This window comes from Ursus arctos, unplaced genomic scaffold, assembly GCF_023065955.2.
Source record: "Ursus arctos isolate Adak ecotype North America unplaced genomic scaffold, UrsArc2.0 scaffold_12, whole genome shotgun sequence".
NCBI classification, from domain to species: domain Eukaryota; kingdom Metazoa; phylum Chordata; class Mammalia; order Carnivora; family Ursidae; genus Ursus; species Ursus arctos.
Genome location: NW_026622786.1, coordinates 27,694,056 through 27,714,800, shown reverse-complemented (window position 1 = coordinate 27,714,800; position 20,745 = coordinate 27,694,056). Strand labels below are relative to the sequence as shown.

The 20,745-nt window shown below is 42.8% G+C and overlaps 1 protein-coding gene across 2 annotated transcripts in view; it reads right to left on the bottom strand.

The window, feature by feature from the left end:
• The window catches only part of ALG14 (ALG14 UDP-N-acetylglucosaminyltransferase subunit), a 108,858-nt gene that overhangs the window by 8,544 nt on the left and 79,569 nt on the right, over positions 1–20,745 (bottom strand). The window contains exon 4 of one of the 2 annotated variants that reach the window (XM_026497574.4): positions 12,514–14,336. The exons of the other annotated variant lie outside the window; for it this stretch is intronic. Within the exon in view, the coding sequence (XP_026353359.1) occupies positions 14,106–14,336 (231 nt within the window). The 3' untranslated portion in view covers positions 12,514–14,105. Of the gene's footprint in view, positions 1–12,513; positions 14,337–20,745 lie in introns of those variants that run through there. 2 annotated transcript variants of the gene reach the window in all.

The window sequence follows — 20,745 nt, the reverse complement described above, 5'->3', positions numbered from 1 at the left end:
TCAAAATGAATGAAACTGAATGGATTTGTTATAAGGGTTTTAAAAGAAAGCTTTACTATCAATAGTGTACTTATGTGACAGTAGAACTTAGTTTTCCTTCAGGTGTTAAAAGGACAAAATTTGCTTGGACTTTCAATTTGCCCCTGATAAGGGAGTGTAAAAGCTTTCTCCTTACCTTTTAAGTAATCTGCCTAGAAAGCAAATATTTTGTGTTTTAATGTTCCAGTCTCTGATTACTTACAACAACAACAACAACAACAACAACAACGGAGTCTTCTCTATTAAAAGAGCTCAGTTTTACTTAAAACTATTTAACTTTTGGTATTTGCCTGAGAAGTCTTTGTCACCATGGTGAAATGGATAACTAAGCATTGTTTCACAGTGACCTATGATCCTATCTGACCAAATGTTTTAAAACCTCTTTGATATTTTTAACAAAATTTCCCCCAGATTCTAGACGAAGTCTATTTGACCTCAAACAAACTTTGGGAATTTCCAGAAGGTTCCTGGGACAAGTCAAAGGATTTGTTCTCTCTCCTAATAAAGACAGAGATGTTACACTAATTAGCCTTATTTGTTATCTTAAATTACATGGGAAGCATTGCCAAATCAGTGGTGATAAACCTTCCTAGGTTATGTTATATGGGTGAATGTTTTAATATAAGTGTTCAGAAATTATATAAAATTCCTAAAATTCTGATATGTCCTAGTATAATATTATCAGTCATGAGTCTACTTATTATCTTAAAATGGTCCACGGCATAAACATAACCAAATTTCCTCATCAATTGCATTGTTATGAACTCTCATCAGATCTTTAACTAGGGACATTTTTAAGTCTTTTGTCATGTATAGATGGTTACTGTTTTACTCTGATACTTCTGCAAATATATTTCATCTTCAGAGAGGTTCATGGAAAAGACTCGGACAAGTACTCTAGAATCCAGGTTTCTGATGACTTTAAGGTCATCAAACTGAACTGGGTAAGAATTTCTAGAACTAACAGAAAAACTGGATTTAAGCTACAGGAATTAATTAAGTGGGACTGAATGAATTGAGGAGAATAATTATAATTTTTTATGACATTGTTTGAAACATTGCTGATTTTTAAAAATGTTTTGTCCTTCCAGATTTAAAGAAAACGTTTCCTCTTTTCTTGTAAGCTAACTATGCCTTGGAGCAGCAATTTGGTAAAATACACCTTTGGGAACAAATATGACACATGTATCTTTTTTCCCCCACTTCATCCCCCTAGAATTTGGAAACTCTCAGTGAGTATTCTTATATTCTCATGCAATACAGTTATTTATATGGGTTTGATAAGAATTTGTTCTCCTTGTAACAGGACACTGGAAGCATTGGTTATACTGCCAAAACATTGACTGGAATGTCATGTCTGAGAGAGACATGTATGACTCAGATATGATCAGACAGCTTTAAGGAACTAAGGTTGGCTCTATGGAGTCAATAAAGTCTTGGGAAAATTGGCCTGGTACCTTGCTTACAGTGTTCCTGGCAGTCTTACCAGGGGAGTAAGGAAGGTAAGATGAATTTACTTTCATGGAATCATAGAATCATTAAGAAAAAAATAAAGCCAGAAAGTTCTTTAAGAACAATAAGTACTCACCTCTTGTTTATATGTAACACTAAAAAAGAAGATTAGTAATTAAAATCCTCCCTACCCCCCCCCCCCACCCCCCAGGCTGTCTTTGGCTAGATGCAAACAGAAGAAGCAGCTGAGACCAGGTGGGATTACTCTGTGCAGGAAAGGATGGAAGGGAAAGTCCACTGCTGTATCCTCCAGCACCAGGAACAGTCCTGGGAGGCAGCAGGCATGTAATAAATATTTGTTAAATGAAAATAGACTTGGAATAGCGAGAAATCTTGAAGAGTGTGGCTCAGAAAAAGAAGGGGTGAAAAGATTTTTTGTTTTGTTTTTGTTTTAAGGAGAGAAAGAAACAGAAAAAGAGAATTGGGGCAGCTGGTAAGGGAAGAGGGAATTTGGGGGGAAAAGGAAGTGTTTAAAGGAAATGGTAAGAATGTTTTGCTGGCGATATGTGATGCAACCCTGCTCCCCCTCATGTTCAGTAGAAACGAACACTGCCATTCAAAGCTTTTGGAAGAGTATTAGGGGGTTTTGGCATGTGACAATGCAGGCAGCTGACCTCCAGGACAGGCGCTGAGCCTCAGAAGCTCAATTACATTTGTCTTGGATCGAGATGAACAGAGAGGTCAAAGGATTTGCCCATGGACCTAATTAATGGCAGATCCAAGACTAGAACTCGGATCTCCAGATTCCTATTTCACTGGCCTTCCCATAAATTGGCATGGGGCTTAGTCGGCTGCCATACTTATTCAATTTCATGTCAAATAAGTCAGAATGTGGTCAGGACAACACATTTCTGGCTGCCCACACACTGGGCCTGTGTTCACAGATGTTGCACTAGGGCTGAATATCCCCAGATTCTAGCCCTGCCTTGACTGTGTTACCATCTGTGCAGCCTTGGGAAAGCCACGGCCTCTCAGAGCTTTATTTTCATCATCTGAAAAATGGGAGCTAAGCCTCCTCTCTCTCAGTGCCTTTGCAGGATCAAGTGAAATATTATAAAAACTGCATGTACAACAGGATGTCTGAGACACATGTTTAGTAAGTAGTTATTTCTATTATTATCTGTTACACTTGCCAGCATGGGATTTCTGTGGACATATCATGGTTTCCTTTTTGCTATTCCCCAAGCCAATGGTTCACAAGAATTCAGTAGTTTTTAAAAACCTTCTTTTCTTCCGTTATGTTATTCATAATCAAAATAGAATTTTAAACCATGCAATTAACTTTATACATAACTCCTTAACTCAGAGATATCCATTTTAAACCTTTTATATATTTGTAGTCCTTTTAAAACTTTGCATCTATTTACATAGAGTTTCAAACTGTGCTCATAATATACACTTGTTTGCATTATTTCAAAAAACTTAATATAACATTTTAAGCATTTTTCTATGCCATTAAATATTCCTCAACAATATGATTTTTTAGTGACTGCACACTAGCCCACTGTCTGGACATATAATTTATTCATTTTAGATGGTGTCTGATTTTTTTTTCCCATTATACATGGTACTTTGATAAAGCCCTTTGTGTGTATACTCTTAGTTCTCTGTTCCTCGTCTGTAAAGAAGCCATACTCCAAACTACTTCACGTGGCTATCGTGAAGGTCAGGCGAGGGAGTCCACGTAGAAGATGAAGAATCATGCCTGGCACATAATAAGCACTCGACACTGTTAGCTACTACTATTACTATTGACGGGAGATATTTGTGGTTAGTACCCAAACAGAACTAAATCGAGTGCTTGATATTAAGTACATCAAATTATGCACTCTGAAAATACTCTAAGAATATTTTTATAGCTTCGTTGAGAAATTTGCTTTTTCAAATTACCTAGAATTTGCTGGATGTTTCATTATGAATAGTAATTGAAAGGATGTTTGTTTAGATTTTATTTCTGTGCCTCAGGATGTCCTTGAAGGGAAGGTGGGGGTCTTCACGCATTAGAAGTGATTTCCTGGTTTTAGAATTGAAAGGAAGTCAACAAAGACCGACTTAGTTGATTGGCCACACGCTTGCTCGACAGGGTTAACATCTAGTTGGGTTACCTTCTTGATAGTCCGTGGCTGCCCCAGCAGCTGTGGGTCAGAAGTTCAGAACAAAAAGTGAAATCCTAGGATTAACTGTCATACTCTTGTATCAACTATTTTTCTGTTGACTCAACTTCCCATGGTAATTGTTTTGGGACGAGGCTTTGCCACCACTGCCGTCGGCTACACTCTCGGTTGGCGCTAGTTTGGTAGTAGGAAGCGGAAGAGCCACTCCACTGGTGGCCCACGGCTTTTCAGGACCATCTCTGTGTCTCCCGAGAGCCCCGGGGCTGGCGGATTCTGCGGTTTTGCTGGGTGGCAGCATGAAAGGGAAGAGCGTAGAATCGCAAGGACGGCAACCGGAGCCCCGGCTTGGTCACTAACCAGCTGTGCAACTGTGGGCAAATTACTCAAGCTTCTATGCCTCGGTTTTAGTCTCGGTAAAATAGACATGATAATAACAGTAATAAAATAATAACAATAATAATAATACATACCTCATCAGGCCCACCCCGAACATTTATAGGACCTCAGCCGAGTATAAACGAACACAGCCCACATCTCCCTTTCGACTTGGGCCCCACTCACACTGTGAGGAGCTTTGTGCAGGGTGTCCACACCCCAACCTGCAGGTCCTGAGCCCTCCGCATGCCCGCCCCCCACTGACCAGTAAACCAGCCTTGGGAAGGTGTACCAGGGAAGAGGCCCAGGCAAGCCCCAGAAGGAGGCTTGGGCCACTGAGGCAGGTGAGGCTGAGGCCCCAGGCAGCCAGAGCTTGGTCTAGAAAGGGAGTGTGGGTCCGGGGGGTCGCATCATCCTGGCCCCACAAGGAGGGAAGTGGCAAGCGGAAGGGTGTCTGAGCATGGGGCCTCTGTTGCCTGGATCTGAGGACTAATTGGGTCGGTGCCTGTCCCGTGCTTAGCGCAGCACCTGGCATGCTGCTGGCGCTCAGTAAATGAAGCTACAATTGTGGTGGCAGGACTGTCACCGGAAGAGAACTCAAGCATGATCTCGTCCAAGTCCTTTACGTTATGTGGCGAGGAAACTCAGAAATATTAACATTAACCACTGTTGAGCACATACAGAACCTGGACCTGGGGCTCTTACCACCCAGCTGCCTTTCCTCTCTCTGCTCTGCAATGCATTCTCTTCAGCAATGTGCACATGTGGGGTCAGAACCACCTTTAATATTCAAGGTCCACAGAGGCGACTCGTGCTTTTCTGAAAAGGGGCAGGGAGTGTGTCCTTGGAGAAAGGGGCACCTTCGGTGGGAGTCAACGCTCCCAGGCCTCCTGTGTATGGCTCGCCGTGTTGATGTTGGAACACCTCAAATATTTACTGAACAATGAGAAGCGTACGGATAAAGAAGAAGGTGACATTCTGTACTTGATAACAGTGTATTGAAAGGCCTCAGAGTGAATATTTTAAGTCAGAAAAACCTATTCTGATTCAGGAATCAGATTCACAGGCTGACTGAATTTCTTTTCATGAGTTAAATACCAAAGAAAAGTAATTTTGAAATTTCCTTTCTTGTTCTCATTGTAAAACCTACTTTGTTTCATTTCATCCACAATAATATATTCTTTGACCTTTTAGCACCTGAAGATTTCTCACTCACTAAAAAAATGATTTCTATTTTGAAAACCTTTTTTTTAAGGTTTATTTATTTAAGTAATCTTGACACCCAACATTGGGCTCGAACACATAACCCTGAGATCAATGGTCTCAAGCTCCTCTGACTGAGCCAGCCAGGTGCCCCAAAACTTTTAATTATGGAAATGGTCAAACATATAGGAAAGTGAGGCAACGACAGGATGAGTCTGGTGTATGAGGCCCCCTGCACCCATGGGCCCCAGCTTCCGCTGGGTTATGTATGACCAGTCCTGTTTCATCCATAAGTTCCCCGGCCTTCCCCACTCTGGCAACGGGTTTGGAGTCAAACCTCACACCTTCTATCATTTCATTCATAAAGGACTTGTTTTCTCTACGATTTTGGTGCACATTTAAAGCTCACTATCTGGCCACTTCAGATTCAGCTTGTCTGGCTGGGGGAGTCAATGGACCAAGGCTTGGGCCCTTTTAGATGCCTTGCATGGTTCCATGTCCAGAGAATTCAGGGCAAATCAGCTTGAAAATGCAGCCAGCCTCAGGCAGGAACTGAATCAGGGAACATTTTGGATACTTTTTATTCCTTGCCGAATTTCTGCCAACTCTGTATATGGTATTGCCATAAAGGTCTTGTCTCCCCCCCCCTTTTTTTAAGAATGAAACTTCTTTCCCATTCTGTGAGAGAGAAGACTGTCATTCCAGATGCCTTCATCCTCTCTGCGGCTGTTCAGCTTTCCTGCCATTTTGCTCCTGCGCGAGTCTCGGTTTGCATATTCTGGGCTTTGGCAATTCCCCGGGGAACCCAGGGATGGGGAGGGTGGCCCTGCTCAATGTCACTGAAAGATTATTGCACTTCAGTCGGTGGAGTTCAACTGAGACCTTAAACAAGTTCTCTGAGTAGTCACTGAATTTTAAATCATGATCCTATAAAGACTGAGAGTGAAAAAAAAAAACAAAAAGAGAATTCCAGTTAGAAAAAAAAAGATTTCACATTTCCCTGCCAGAAATACTGTTCTGATTTTCGGTTGAATGGCTTGGCTATTAATTAAGTTTTTGTGCTCAGCAGCTATCTCGTTTTCTACATTCTTGCTGTTAATCGTCATATATGTGACACATGACTTCTGTTTAAATGCTAAAGTTTATTAGAGTGGAAAAAAAAAAGTTATTCAGGAAAGGAAAAGAGATTAGGAACCAAGTCCAACCATTTGCTTATTCATCTGCATATGGTTAAGAGATTTAAAAGAATCCATTGGTTTCTGTTTCACTGCTACATGCAGGCCAAGGAGCAAGGAGAAAAAAAGCCTTTTCCTATCCATGGTGTAGAAATACGTTTTCTTCCTTTTGCCTTGGGGGCGAGAAATCGTTTCCTCTTCTAATATTAAGCCAAAGTAACCAAACTTTGGAGAGACTGGCTCCCTCTGAAAGGTTATTGTTCTGATTACTTTTGCTTTGTAACAAATTCCCCCAGAATTTAGTGGCAGAAAAGAGCAGCCATTTCATCTTGTTCATGGACTCTGTGGGTCAGAAATGCACACGGCACAGCGTCTGAGCCTCAGCCGGCAGGACTAGAAAGGCAGGGAGTGAAGAGAATGGCAGGGCTGGAATCGTCTGGAGGCTTCTCTCCTCGTACATCTAGCACCCTGGATCAAGATGACTCAAAGTCTATACTCGGCTGCGACTGGGAACCAGAACACCCATACGTGGCCTCTGCGTGTGGCTTGGGCTTCTCGAAGCCTGGTGGCTGGGTACTGAGAGGCCATCCCAAGGCGGAGCGTCCAGAGGGCAAGCATTTCAAGAGACCACGTCGGACGTGGTCTTGCTGCATTCTAGCGTCCGACGAGCCCCTCAGGCCGGTTCAGTTAGGTTCAAAGGGAGCCACCGGACTCTACCTCTCGACGAAGTCAAGGTCCTATGGCAGAAGGCACGTGGAGCGCCGACCGTGGACAATACAACTGCCCCAGTCGTCTTGGCTCTCGGCCGGCGTGAGGCGGTGTCATGAGGCGTCTCCAGTGAGGAGGTCGGGGAAGGAGGTGTTTCGTGCTGAGACCATCTTCTTCCCCCGGGCCCCCTCACGAGGCTATTGCATCCAGTTCTTCTCAGCTGCTCCCCAGAGCCATGCTTTGTCCCCGACACCATCCGTCTGTGTCCCGTCCCTGGCCGTGGCAGAGGTGGCGTCACGATAAACAAGCACGTCCCCTGTAGCAGCTTCCTGGCGGCTGCGCGTCGTTTTCTGTCTCGTCTTTCCCGGCTGCACACACCCACAAATACATATGGACAGATTCCTTTCCCGCCGGTGGTGGAGAAATCAGGGCTTTTTTTGAGAAATAATTCACATACCATAAAATCCGCCCATCTAAAGTGTACGAACAATTCAGTCGTTTCTGGTATACAGTTGTACAACCACAACCACTGTCTAATCCCAGAACATTTTCATCGCCCCGGAAGGGAAATCCCATCCCCGCTAGAGGTCGCCTCCATTGCCCCTTCCACAGCCTCTGGCAAGAGTCAACTCTCCCTTCTGCCTACGGATTTGTCTGTTCTGGACATTTCATATAAAGGGAGTCATACGATATGTGGTCTTTTGTGACTGGCTTCTTTCACTGAGCACGCTTCCAAGGCTCCTTTGTCCACGTTGTAGCATGTCATGTACCAGTAGTTCATTCCTTCTGTGACCAAGTCATGTTCCGGTGTAGGCATATAGCACATTTCGTTAATCTACTCATTGCTCAGCGGACCTTTGGGTTGTTTCTGCTTTTTGTCTATTACGTAATGCCAGTATGAACATCTGCGTACAAGTTTTTCTGTGCACGTGTGTTTTCAATTCTCTGGCCTATATATACCTAGGACCGGAATGGCTGGGCCACACAGAAACTTTATGTTTAACTTTTTAAAGAACTGCGTGACTGTTGATCACAGCTGCTGAACCATCCTATGTCCCCACCAGCAAGGTATGAGGGTTTCAATTTCTCCACATCCTTGGCAACCCTTGTTATTTTCTGCTTTTAAGACAACTTTTTATGATAGCTACCCTATGGTTGCTGCACTTAGTTTAAGGACACCTTCCTTCAGGCCACTTACATACCATGGGAGTCACGTTGGTTACCTGGAGACACAGAGTTACTCAGCACTTATTATTTGCCAGGCTTTGTGCTAAAGGGACCATCTTAGTTTGGTGCACACAACTCTGTAAGGAGGGACCATCACTATGCCTAATCGACAGGTAAACAAAACAAGCACAGAAGAACTTGCTGGAAAAGTGAGGCAGTTTGGAAATCATGCATTACCTGTATTTAAAAAAATTACAAAACTTGGACACTAAGGTAGGAGTTTGTAGTCCAAGTGAAAGTTTTGGAAAACATTTTCCCCTCTCCCCCAAAACAAAACACCTCTGGCTGATCGTGGTTGGCAGAATTCTCGATGGCCACCAATATTCCACCCCATAGTATCCACACCTTTATAATCCCCAAGTATGGGTGCAGCCTGTGACTATCACCGGCTATCACTCCCCTGATTATGTTACATGAATACCACAAAGAGGACTCTGCAGATGTAATTATAGACACCAAGGGGACTTTGCAGATGTAAATATATAATTATATATATATATGCAGTTGATTTTGAGTTATTTTTTTTTTAAAGATTTTATTTATTTATTTGACAGAGAGAGAAACAGCGAGAGAGGGAACACAAGCAGGGGGAGTGGGAGAGGAAGAAGCAGGTTTCCCACTGAGCAAGGAGCCCGATGCGGGGCTCAATCCCAGGACCCTGGGATCATGACCCGAACTGAAGGCAGACACTTAATGACTGAGCCACCCAGATGTCCCTGATTTTGAGCTAATCAAAAGGGAGATTATCCTACGTGTTCCTGACCCAGTCACATGAATCCTTTAAAGAGACAAACAGCAGTAGAGACTCCCTGGCCTTTAAGGAACAGGTCACCACGAGTCCTACAACTGCAAGGAACTGAACTCTGCCGACGACGACCTGAACAAGCTTGGAAGAAGGTCCAGAGGTCCAGATCCGAACCCAGCCATGGCTGTCTCCCTGATTAAAGCCTTGTGAGACCCCGAGCAGAGAAGCAGTTATGCCCTGCCTGGATTTCTAACCTATAGAGCAGTGAGAGACTCGTGTTGTCTGAAGCCACTGAATTTGTGGCCATTTGTTACACAGCAATGAAAACGAGTACATAGATCATGGACTGACTAAAGGCTGATCGAGAGGAAGTTACTGATGTGCCATTACGTAGAGCAGCAGCTCTCCAAATGGAGCCCAGGGAACCCTGGGGGTCCTCAAGGCCTTCCAGGGGTCCGTGAGGTCAAAGCTATTTCCATAATAATGCAAAGATGTCATTTTCCTTTCTCCTGCTCATTCTCTCATGAGCTTGCAGTTTTCTGGATGCTTCATGTGTGAGGATATCATTGCTCTGATAGCTAATGATATGTAGTCCTGTGTATTCTTGTGTTTAAAACGTTTCCCTAATTTCTAATGTGGTAAATAGTGACCAATATAGCCACCATAAACAAAAGTTTGTGGGGTCTTCGATAATTTTCAAGACCGTAATGAGGTCCTGAGACCAAGAAGTTTGAGAACGTTGGTCTAGATGAGCTGTAACTAAGTAGGCACAGACAAAATCCGAAGGTACTAGAATTCATATGTTTCGTCAATGCCTACATTTGGTCCAGAACTGTGGCAGGTGTGACCAACAGTGCAGCACGGACACGAAGGTATGAGGTACAGTCCCTGATGTATGCTGAACATAAAGAAATAATTATCAGAAGCATTCACTTCTTCCCTCTACAGGTGTTTCTAAGCACAAGGTACTGCAATATGACGGTCTGTAGCTCAGTGCTAACCTTAGGCATGGGTGGCTATGTCACCGAGGTGTTTAGAGAAGACGACGCTGAAACAAGGCCATGGGAGATGGGGAAGAGTTTGTGGGGGAGGTGAAATGTAAGGTGGGAGGGGAAGTAGAAGGGGGACAAATATTCCAGGCTTATCCTTCAGATTTCAGCTAAAACATCCTTCTTAGAGAGGCCTTTCCTGATATCCCTTTCTAGAGCACCCAGAATCCTCTTCTCCGTCTCAGTGCCCCATTCATCTCCTTCCTGGCACTTTTTTTTCTTTCTTTTTTTAAACCTAACCTAGCTGTTAAGGTAAGTCTGGCTGGAGCTAGAGTGCCTTGGTTCAAATCCCAGCTCTGCCACTTTCTAGTTATAAAATCTTGGGTAAGATACTTAATCTCTCTATGCCTCAGTTCCTCAACAAATGTGCTAATAAAACAAGGAATTTATGTTGAAGAGTTAGCTTAGGTTGTCACCATGGGACTGAAGAGGAAAGGGTGGGTGTGAACTAGTTCAAAGGCAGAATCAGTAGGTGAATTCAGATGACAAGGAGAGAAGAGGATGGAAAGACGAGGGAAAATTCTGGGGGTATTAAAAAAAGGGAGGAGAGAAATCAATTATATTTGGCTCAAGGAAAGTGAGTACAAAACAACAATTATTCCAAAGTTTGTTGCTTTAGACAATGACAGAGGCTAGCCAATGACAGAGGCTAGCATCAGTTAACTACTCTGGAAAGGTAAGGGGGAGCTATGTCAAATCCATGTTTAAAGTGAGTCAACAGCAAGAACATGAGTGTCGACAATTTGTTTTTAGAGCACAAGAGTTGGGGGCTGAACAGAAGAAAGTTCAGGGCAGACAAGAAACTCTGGGTGTCTGCTCATTGCTGGACAGAGCTGAAATCATGGGGAAGAAACTCCACATGGCCCCACTGTATGGAGTGAGCTGTGTGGAGAAGGACAATCTTCTTTAACACTCACGATGATGTTCTTCCTGTGGATAAAAGAGGCTTAAGACATTGCTGTCAAGTTCCTTTTGGTGAGATGGGGCTTTTCTTCTGCAAAGACGAAATAAAGCACTGACTCAATCTAAGGAACTGCACGGTAAGGGGGTAGTACATTTCTCAGTTTGAATCTCACTTTGTAAGGCCAGATAAACACCTTTCAAGTTGTTTTTATATGGGAAAGCTAGGGTCATCTCCTTTCTAGCAAGGGCTTCTTGCTATTCAGTCTAATGTACAACATTCCTCTGTTGACTCGGTTTCATAGCACTCTAAGTTTCTGGCTAAAGCTTCCTGTGATGACTTTTGGATGTCCTATTTGAAACAGACTTTCAGCCTGGCAAGCTGCTGAAACCCTTTAGGACAACTGAACTGTAGATAAAAATCTTCCAGGGAAGTAGGTGTGGGCAGGATGTGTGGTTTCCTTGTCTCTCATTTAAAGACTGATACAATTAATTTTTTGTGAACAGTCTCTTCCAGTAAGAGGTGCATTCCAGAGTGTTTCAAGAGCAATCAGAGAGGGCCAGCTTGCTACTGATCTTCAGTTTGAGTTGAGACTAGAGCGCGATGTTTTTCAAGCTGTGCCCCTTTGCTAATGTGACCTTGAGGACCTGAATTAGCCATAACACCACCACACAGCAGAGCAGGAGCTTGTTTGTCAAATAACCTGGAACCAAGCAAAGCTCGCTCTGAATGTGTGCACAGCAGTCGGAATCCAGGAAGATAGTCCTAATTTTTAGTGATAACGCACACACGAGATTTTTTTCTTTGGCATTCCAGGCTAACCACTGTCTACGTTAAGGCTCTGCAAAACATCTGGGACATACATTTCTGGAAAAAATTATGGCATCTTTTCTAACAGCTCTCCATGGCCTAAGCATTGCGTACTCTGGCCTGACAGGAACCCCTGCAGCAGCATTACCCGTGGGGGCCGGGGAAGCTGCGCGGACGCACAGACAGGCGTTAACTGAACTGAACGCAGTCCAATTTCATGCACCAACTATTTACTAGTGCCACTGAGGAACAAAGTGCAGAGCAGAGCAAAATTTAAAGGTGAAAAAATGTATCTGCTATTACCCCTAAAAAAAAAATCACTTTCTCTCCAGAAAAGTAGAGGCTTATTTCATCTGACATTCCAGGCCTTTCCATCAGTGGAAGCAGGAGCAGGACCAGACGTTGGACGATTAAAGTCAAAGCACACGACGAACCACCTCCTGGCTACCGCATGGATACCGAACCAGAGAGCAAAACAGTTTCCCTATTCGGACGGTCTTCTCAGCCAAACACCTAGGAAAACGTCCTGGTGACAGATGTGCCTACTTTATCCAGAGATTTGCCCAAAGAGCAAGGCAAGCTAGATCAGCCTCAGCACTTTCATTGTACAGCCTCTCAGGTATTCATGCATTTTCACAGACACTCCATCTCTTCATTAATTTCCCACAGTTTCTTTATTAGATGTACATCATACTTATAAAACAGATTTAAGAGGAGAAAAGAAAAACCTCTAAACACTGCGAGAGGTCTTCTCACTGTTAGAAGAGAGGGCTTAGAGGAAGGGGACAGAATTCCTGTTTGTTGAGGACCGCCCGGCCCGGCCCCGCACTCGGGGTTGTACTTCTGTTGGTAGTCGACAGGGCAGCTCACATTCTCAAGCAGCACCAACAAAATAATTTGTGGGGATCAGTGCAAAATAAACACAGGTCCCTTGTTCCACATCTATTAAGAAATCTGTGACAGCAGGGTACAGAAGCAAGTGCAGGGCCCTCCTGAGTGTGGGTCCCTGTGTGAGGCTCAGGCCACACGCCCGTGAAACAGGCTTCACTCTCCAGCCAGGCTGCTGGGGCTGGAATCTCGACTTTGCCATTTACTGGTCATGTGATCTTAGACAAGTCACCTATAAAAGGGGGACAGTAACAGTCCCTACCTCACCGAGTTGTTAGTAGGATTCTATGAGTTAGTATTTGAAAGGTGATTAGAATACCTGGCGTACAGCAAGACCTCACATAAACGTTCAGTAAAAATATGCCTTACGGAGCCTGAACATCTCAAAATGCCAGGGATGACGACAGCCACGACGTTGTGAATTTACTAAAACATTTTTAAAAAATGGTTTGAGAGTTTGGATTCCTGAAAAACAAACTCATGTTTTTAGTACCATGACAGTGGTCACCTTTTAACGATTTTAACGATTAAACAAGAGATTTCAAAAAATCTTCTAGGTTGAGGGCAACGATTCACAAAGCAAAACTGAAGAACAAAAAAAAGATACCGGTTTCTGCTCACGGTTCTGGAAGCCTGTGGAGTGCAACTTGTCATGAATCCCATGTAATATGACTGCTTCCTTTATGCTGAAAGGATTCACTAGGGACTTCACTGCGTCCATACAGGAAACAGAGCCTGCTATATCTGAACAAAACTAAGAAATATCCTTCTTTTCTTTTTACAATGCAGAATATTGTAAAAAAAAAAAAAGAGCTGCAGAACAGGAAATGTTACTAATCATACTAATTCTATATTTAGCTGTAGGAAAAATATTACTAAAACAAGTTAGAAGATAACTTGCAGGTAGTGATACAAAAGAAAAGAAATTTGGTGCACAGAGGCATAAACCACTTAATGGTTTATTAATGTTTGTTTTATTTTTATTTTTAATTCAAATTTTTAAAAAGATTTTCTTTATTTAAGGGAGAGAGCACACATGTGGGGGGAGGGACAGAGGGGGAGAAAGAGAGAATCTCAAGCCGACTGAGCGGGAGCCTGACACGGAGCCCGATCTCATGACCCTGAGATCATGACCTGAGTCTGACGCTTAACCAACTGAGCCACCCAGGTGCCCCTTAATGTTTGTTTTGTAAGAGCACCTTCCGCTTTCTTACTGGATTATTTACACATTTTTTACTCTTCACCACCAATAATTCTCAGGACCTTCAGAACCCTTTACAATAAACATGCAGCTTTTTCTACTCCAATTATAATAAATTCGATTGACTGCAAAATTCTAGAGAAATAAGTTGTCATTTGTCAAACAATTCGCCCGAGGTATACAGACTTGGGATATTTCTCCTTAAGAGCTGGCCACTGAACAATGAAGTAATCGGAGAGGTGAAACAGAATCTTTCCAGACAGGGATAGATGTTCTACTCGGCAGATGCTTTCAACATAGACAATGATCACTTTCTTTATCCCCAGTATCCCAAGGAGAAGGGCAGATATGCAGATAGGAACACATGTTCCTGGTCCATTACACAACACCTTAAAAAAAAAAAAACATGAAGGTCAAATTAATATAACACTAATCTAAATGAGGCATTTAAAATGAAAAACAGTCACATCTTAGAGGAGATTTTGTATTATTCTTTTTTTTTTTTTTTTGTATTATTCTAACCCTTGAATTATTCCTTCTCAGGATCTAGTATGCAGCAAACCCATGCACTCAGGAGCCAGGCAGGGCTGGGCTGCTGACTCTCCTGCTTATCAACTGTGTGGCAAACAGCTTAACTTCTCTGGGCCTGGGTAGCGTGCCTTGTGCTACCACAGGTGTCTAGCACAGTGCCTGGTACTCAGCCAGCATCCACTGGACGCATGTGTACTGCTCTTCTCCAGATATTTTGTGGATCTTGAATGTCACACAAAAACACAGAAGACAGATAAAGTCAGCTATGAGTCATTGTTTTCTCATGTATCAACTTGTTCTCGTTGATTTTTAAAAATAATCTTTATAACAGTGGGAGCACTGACATGTAAGATGTAGGAGAAAACGTCTTTAAATGACGATGTAGAGTATCCTTGTGGGCTACAGAATCATTTAGGAGTTCAGTTCAACACACGGGATATATGTGAGAAGCCTACTAAATGAATGAGATTTTTTTCTCCAGAAAATTTAATCTGCGCTTATGGTCCAGACAGTTTAACACTTTTGAATTTTCTGCTAATTTTTATAGAAAAATTAACTACAATTTTATAAAAAACTAAAAACAACTTAGTTGGCAAAAATAATGAGAGAAATAAAAATTCAACTCCTAGAGCAACTGCAAAGGATTTTTAGAAGTCTTTTAAGAAAATGAGAGGAAACCTATTTCACAGAATCGTTGGTAAGGTAATTTATTATTACTTTCAGAGAAAAAAGTATTTGCACAAACATCTTAATCATATGCTCAGATTGATCGACTTAATTAGTAAAACCTAACAAAGCATTTTTTTTTTAAGTAGTCTCCACGCCTAGTGTGGAACCAACCTGGGGCTTGAACTCACGACCCTGAGATCAAGACCTGAGCTGAGATCAAGAGTTGGACACCTAACCAACTGCGCTACGCAGGTGTCCCTAATAAAGCATTTTTTTATTCCATATATGATAAAACAGGAGATTTGTGGTTGTCTATGTATGCCTGTTGGGTATTATCTACAATGTCACATGATCTTTCTAGCACAAAGTCCACAAAACTTATCAGACATCAGAGAATTTTAGAGTCGAAAGGGTCCCCGGATGATACACTGCCGACAATCCTGGCATTTCAGATTCTCCCCGATGGACAGACATCCTGTCAGGGCTGTAAGGCAGGGCCAGGACTCTAGGGGTTTGATAAAGGTTATCTGATCTAGGTTCCGCCCTTCCTGGAGGCATGACCACCTGGCACACCATTCACAGAACTTCGGGAAGAGAGAAGGTAGCTTGTTTCAGGTGGGAACCAATCTTTTTCGTGCCTTCTTTAAAGTGTCTACCTACAATTTAATGAGAGTCACCACCACTCTTTTTTTTTTTTTAAAGATTTTATTTATTTATTTGACAGAGAGAGAGAGACAGCCAGCGCGAGAGGGAACACAAGCAGGGGGAGTGGGAGAGGAAGAAGCAGGCTCCCAGCAGAGGAGCCTGATATGGGGCTCGATCCCAGAACGCCGGGATCACGCCCTGAGCTGAAGGCAGACGCTTAACGACTGCGCCACCCAGGTGCCCCTCACCACCACTCTTTATCAACAACTCACTGCGGCCAGGAACAGTATTATACATTTCACATGCATTATTTCAATTACTCCTCACAGCAATCATTTGAGGCAAGTTTTATTGTCCCTTTTTGCAGAATAGGAAACTGAGGCACAGAGAGATTTGGGCAAGTTGCCTTATCACATGTTCAGGAGTGGAGGAGTTCTTTTTTTTATTATTTTTTGAAGATTTATTTATCTGAGAGAGTGCGCGCGCACGCAGTGGGGACGGGCACAGGGGGAGGGAGAGAGAGAGAGAGAGAGGGAGAGAGAGAGAGAGAAGGAGAGAGAATCTGGAGCAGACTCCCTGCTGAGCATGGAGCCTGATGCGGTGCTCGATCTTATGACCCTAAGATCATGACCTGAGCAGAAATCATAAGTCGGATGCTTAACTGACTGAGCCACCCAGGCTCCCCAGGAATGGAGGAGTTCTATTGCTTCAGTCACTTTGTCTCCTGTGACTCAGTTACCATATACAAAGAAAGACTGGACTAAATGACTTTCCCTGTCAGCTCCACGATTCTTCTGATTGTACGGCTTTAATTTGCCTCTAGTGTTGTCTTCTGCCTAAATTACAAGATTGTTCTGAATCCTTTCAGGGTTTAGAATTCTAAAAATCTTATTAATGCAAGGTTTCTCAACAGTGGCATTACTGACATTTTGGACAGGATAATTTTTCATTGTGGTGGCCTGTCCTGCACATTGTAGGATGTCTAATAGCATCCCTGTCCTCTACCCACAAGATTCCAGTAGTCAAGACAATTAAGAATGTCTCTAGGCATTGCCAAATATCTCCAGTGGAGAACCACTGCATTAATGTATTTCCTAAATCCTGGGTTATATGCTGCTTTTCTCAACCTTTTTTCCCACTGTACAGAATAAAATAAAACCTACAGCTAAAAAATAACGTACAGATTACTTGTTGGGTCTTCAATGTTACAAAAATATTTTCATGTTTGTTGCCTTTAAAAACTGTACATATCCACATGTGTTCATCTCACTATCTGTATACACAAACTGTGACTACTCTGATAGAAATGTCTGTATACAGGCAGGGAAATGACTGGGCATTGGTAGGAGATGTGTTAGCAACCTGCTATAGAGCAGAAGCAGAGACGGTTAAGATAAAAGTAAAAGTTAAAGGTATTCATTTGTTTATCTCTGTCATATCTCTATTTTAAAGCACCTTACTATAAAAGTCCTAGGTATGATAAAACCACAAAACCATAAATCGAGTACCTTAAAAAAGGGCAAATTAATCTCAAGAAAACTTAGGCTAAGGAAAGCTATTTTTAATTAAGCACAGGTTTTAACTCTGAGTTTTACAGAAGCCTAGGCAAAAAAAATTAAAAAACTGTGGATTATGGAGTTTCCGCTATTTAATGAAGCAGATCAGAAAGACTTATTCCAAGCATTGAACAAAACAGAAGTAAAAAAGATGTTAAACAATACAATGATTGATGTTGTCTTTTTAACTTTATAAAAAACCACAGAAATACTCTTCATATTTTTATTTCTTAAAATGGACATTCTCAATCAATGTGGGGGCCTTGCTTTTATCCTCTCTCCTCCTCACTACCTTGTAAGCTCCTTATGGGCAGGGTCAACGTCTAGGATAATCTCTATTCTGTACCTGCAACAAAAAAGGCAATCACTAAATTTTGCTCAAAGGAAGGAGTGAAGGGTAAAGGAGGAGGGAGTCCTTTGCCTATTGTATATGGAGTCAAATGCTCTATTTGCTACACTCAACTCTGTTTATAACTCTATCATATGCACTTGTCATAAACACAATGGCTGTAACTGAGAGCTTTTAAAAAACCATTCCCCCCCAAAAGCCCTAAAACCAACAAAACCCTAACCATGCCACATCCACTTGCCTTTTCTCCAGAGGAACCACTCTCACTCTGTCTCTCTCCCTCAACTTAAGCGCTGGGGCAGATGCCATACTCAACTATAAGGAGAGGACCTATGACTCCAGTCTGACCAGTCAGGGCATCGAATTTCTCTAACAAAAATCACTTGTTCAGGGAAGAGCACCTAATTCAGTGAGAAATCACAAGATATAGTGGGACATTTGTTGGGGCTGCTGAGAGAGCAGTGTCTTTTCTGCTATACTGGGACCTAGGAGGATGTAGGCCTGGCACCGTTAACATTTACTCGCTGCCATAAGAATGAAGCCATCACAAAGTAGAACAGAGCAGAGCTGAGAGATGAAGACAGGCCAGGTCCCCAAGGCAGCATTTACAATCCATGGATCCGGCTGTGCCTGAAGGAAACCAGATCTATCCCTAAACTTGCCAGGTATGTGAGGGAATACATTCCATTTTTGCTTAAGCAGTATGAATCGGGACTTCTGTCACTAGTAATAAAAAGTATACTAAGTGACATAGCCCTTAATTTTGTCTAACTCCCTGACCAGCCTCCATCTGCAGTGCCAACTGGTAGGTGTTCAGTACGTGCCTGCAAGATGAGTTAACAGATCAATAAATAAACTTCTCTGAGAGCAGAAAATCCAAGAGATGTGCTAGGAATAATACAACTTACAGGTCTAGAGAACAGAAAGAGGTCAGGGCTAATACAAATATGAATCATGAGGGTGGATGAGCCGGATCAAGGATCAATAGTTACAAGAGGATTGTTGTTCTGTAGATTTGGGTCGCCACAGGCCAAGTCCTGTTGGCTGAAACACAACATCAGCATGTAAGAAGAAATGTGGTTAACCTGGGTAGTCTGAACTCAACTCCCAGCCTAGTAGGAACCCCATACACAGACTATGGGCCAGGACCTTCCGGGTCCTGGATTGGTTTGAAGGCAAGAGACCACGAAGTTGAGAGTGAGCCAATAGGGAGTGTGTGAAGGAGAGACTGAAAGCCGGATGGAGAGTCCGACTAGGGCTGAAACTGCAGGGAATGGACAGAGAGGCAGAGTCCAACTCTTAAGGTAACGGCCTGAAAGCTAGACTTTCAAACAGCCTCTTGCTGGTGGAGGTAGAGGCTGGAGAGAGCTCATGAACCACAGAAAAAGAGCTGCAGGGAAGGTTCTGCGGAGCTTCTAGGGCCATGGATAAAGCTGGGGAACCGGAGCCCACTGTCAAAGCTGAGCAGGCTCAGACAGGTAGTCTCCGTGGAGGTCACAAGTTTCAGAATCAACACTTCTGTTTATAGGATATTGGCTCCACTTTCTAGACAGGTGAATGGGGAGATGCGATGGGAGCAAACACTGAGGTGTAGAGCGTAAAGAAAAAGAGTAATCCTTCAATCACATCAATCTGTTAACATTCTCTTTCAAAGAATGTCTTTATATAAACATTTATATATTTTATTATAAAATAGGATCACATGTGCACACACATAATTGTGAGAGCTTGTATAGTAAAGTTCTGTTTAGCTATAGTTTTTTGTGTTATAAAAAGTTTTTTTGAAAATCCATGATTTTTAATGACCGCATATACTTAATTCTTTGGATATCTCATAATTCAATTAATTCTTCCCTTATTAGTGGTAGAAATTTAGACTGACTGCTTTTTTTTTCTCTTCTAAATCATGCTGTTTGAACATCTTTGTATATAAATCTGTGACCCCTGAGGTTTCAGTTTTGCATTGAACTATGTTCCAGAGTTCTAGCTGAGTGAGAGGTTAGAAGAAACAGCTTCAAGGACTTAAGGAAGTTGTAGAACGTTTAATAAAACAACTGTCATGAATTGGGAATGGGCCATGTGGTGTTTTAGTTCTGCTCCTGCCTAGAATCTGTTTGAGCGATTTCTCACTGAACTGTGGCCGCCGGCAGAACCCACCTCTCATAGCACAAGTGAGACTCCTTTCTAGGTCCACTTTGCAGCTGGTGGATGGGCCAATGACCCGGCCAGATGTTTCTACCTAGATCTGACCAGGGGCAAGCGGTATAGAAAAGCAACTCTGGAGGAGAAACTGTTGTGGCAAGGGTGCCATTGGAAGAGTCTCCCGTCCAATACTAGTAGTGACAGCTGCCGTGTTCACTGTCTAGCAGTGGCCGGCTCTATGGCCATGGAATTTTGGCCACGGTCCTAGCTGCTCAGCTCCTACCTTGTCCCTCCATGTTTTCTAAACCTACTGTATTAGCTTTCTCAAGAATCCTAAAAGCTCTTCTTTTAAGGTTCCCACACCCAATTCCAAAGTGTTTGTATGTGTGTGGAGGGGCGGGTTCCCTATACACAACATCATGCAGTTCTCGGATACTAGCAATCTGAGAATTCAACTCAATCTTGACATTATCTATCCAGAGATAGTACCAGACTCCACAGGTTAAAGGTTCAGACCTACAAGACTGTCTTTCACCCCCCACTCCAGACACCAGTCACAAGTTGTGCTTCTGACTGACAGGCTACAGACCGGAAGTTAGAACGGCCTCCTCCTTACATTCCTTTAATTCGCCAGAGCAGCTTGCAGGACTCAGGGCAACAATTATACTCAGCAGTTTATTAAAGGATATGATAAAGGATATGAATAAACAGCCAGATGAAAAGATTCATAGGGTGAGGTATGGCAGGCCACTCTCCCCAATCTCGAAAGTGTTCACCAACTCAGAAGTTCTCTAAACCCAGTCCTTTGGGTTTTGATGGAGGCTTCATTACATGGTCATGACTGACTAAATCACAGGCCACTGGCTGATTTAACCTCCAGTGCCCTCTTCCCTCCTCTGAGATTGG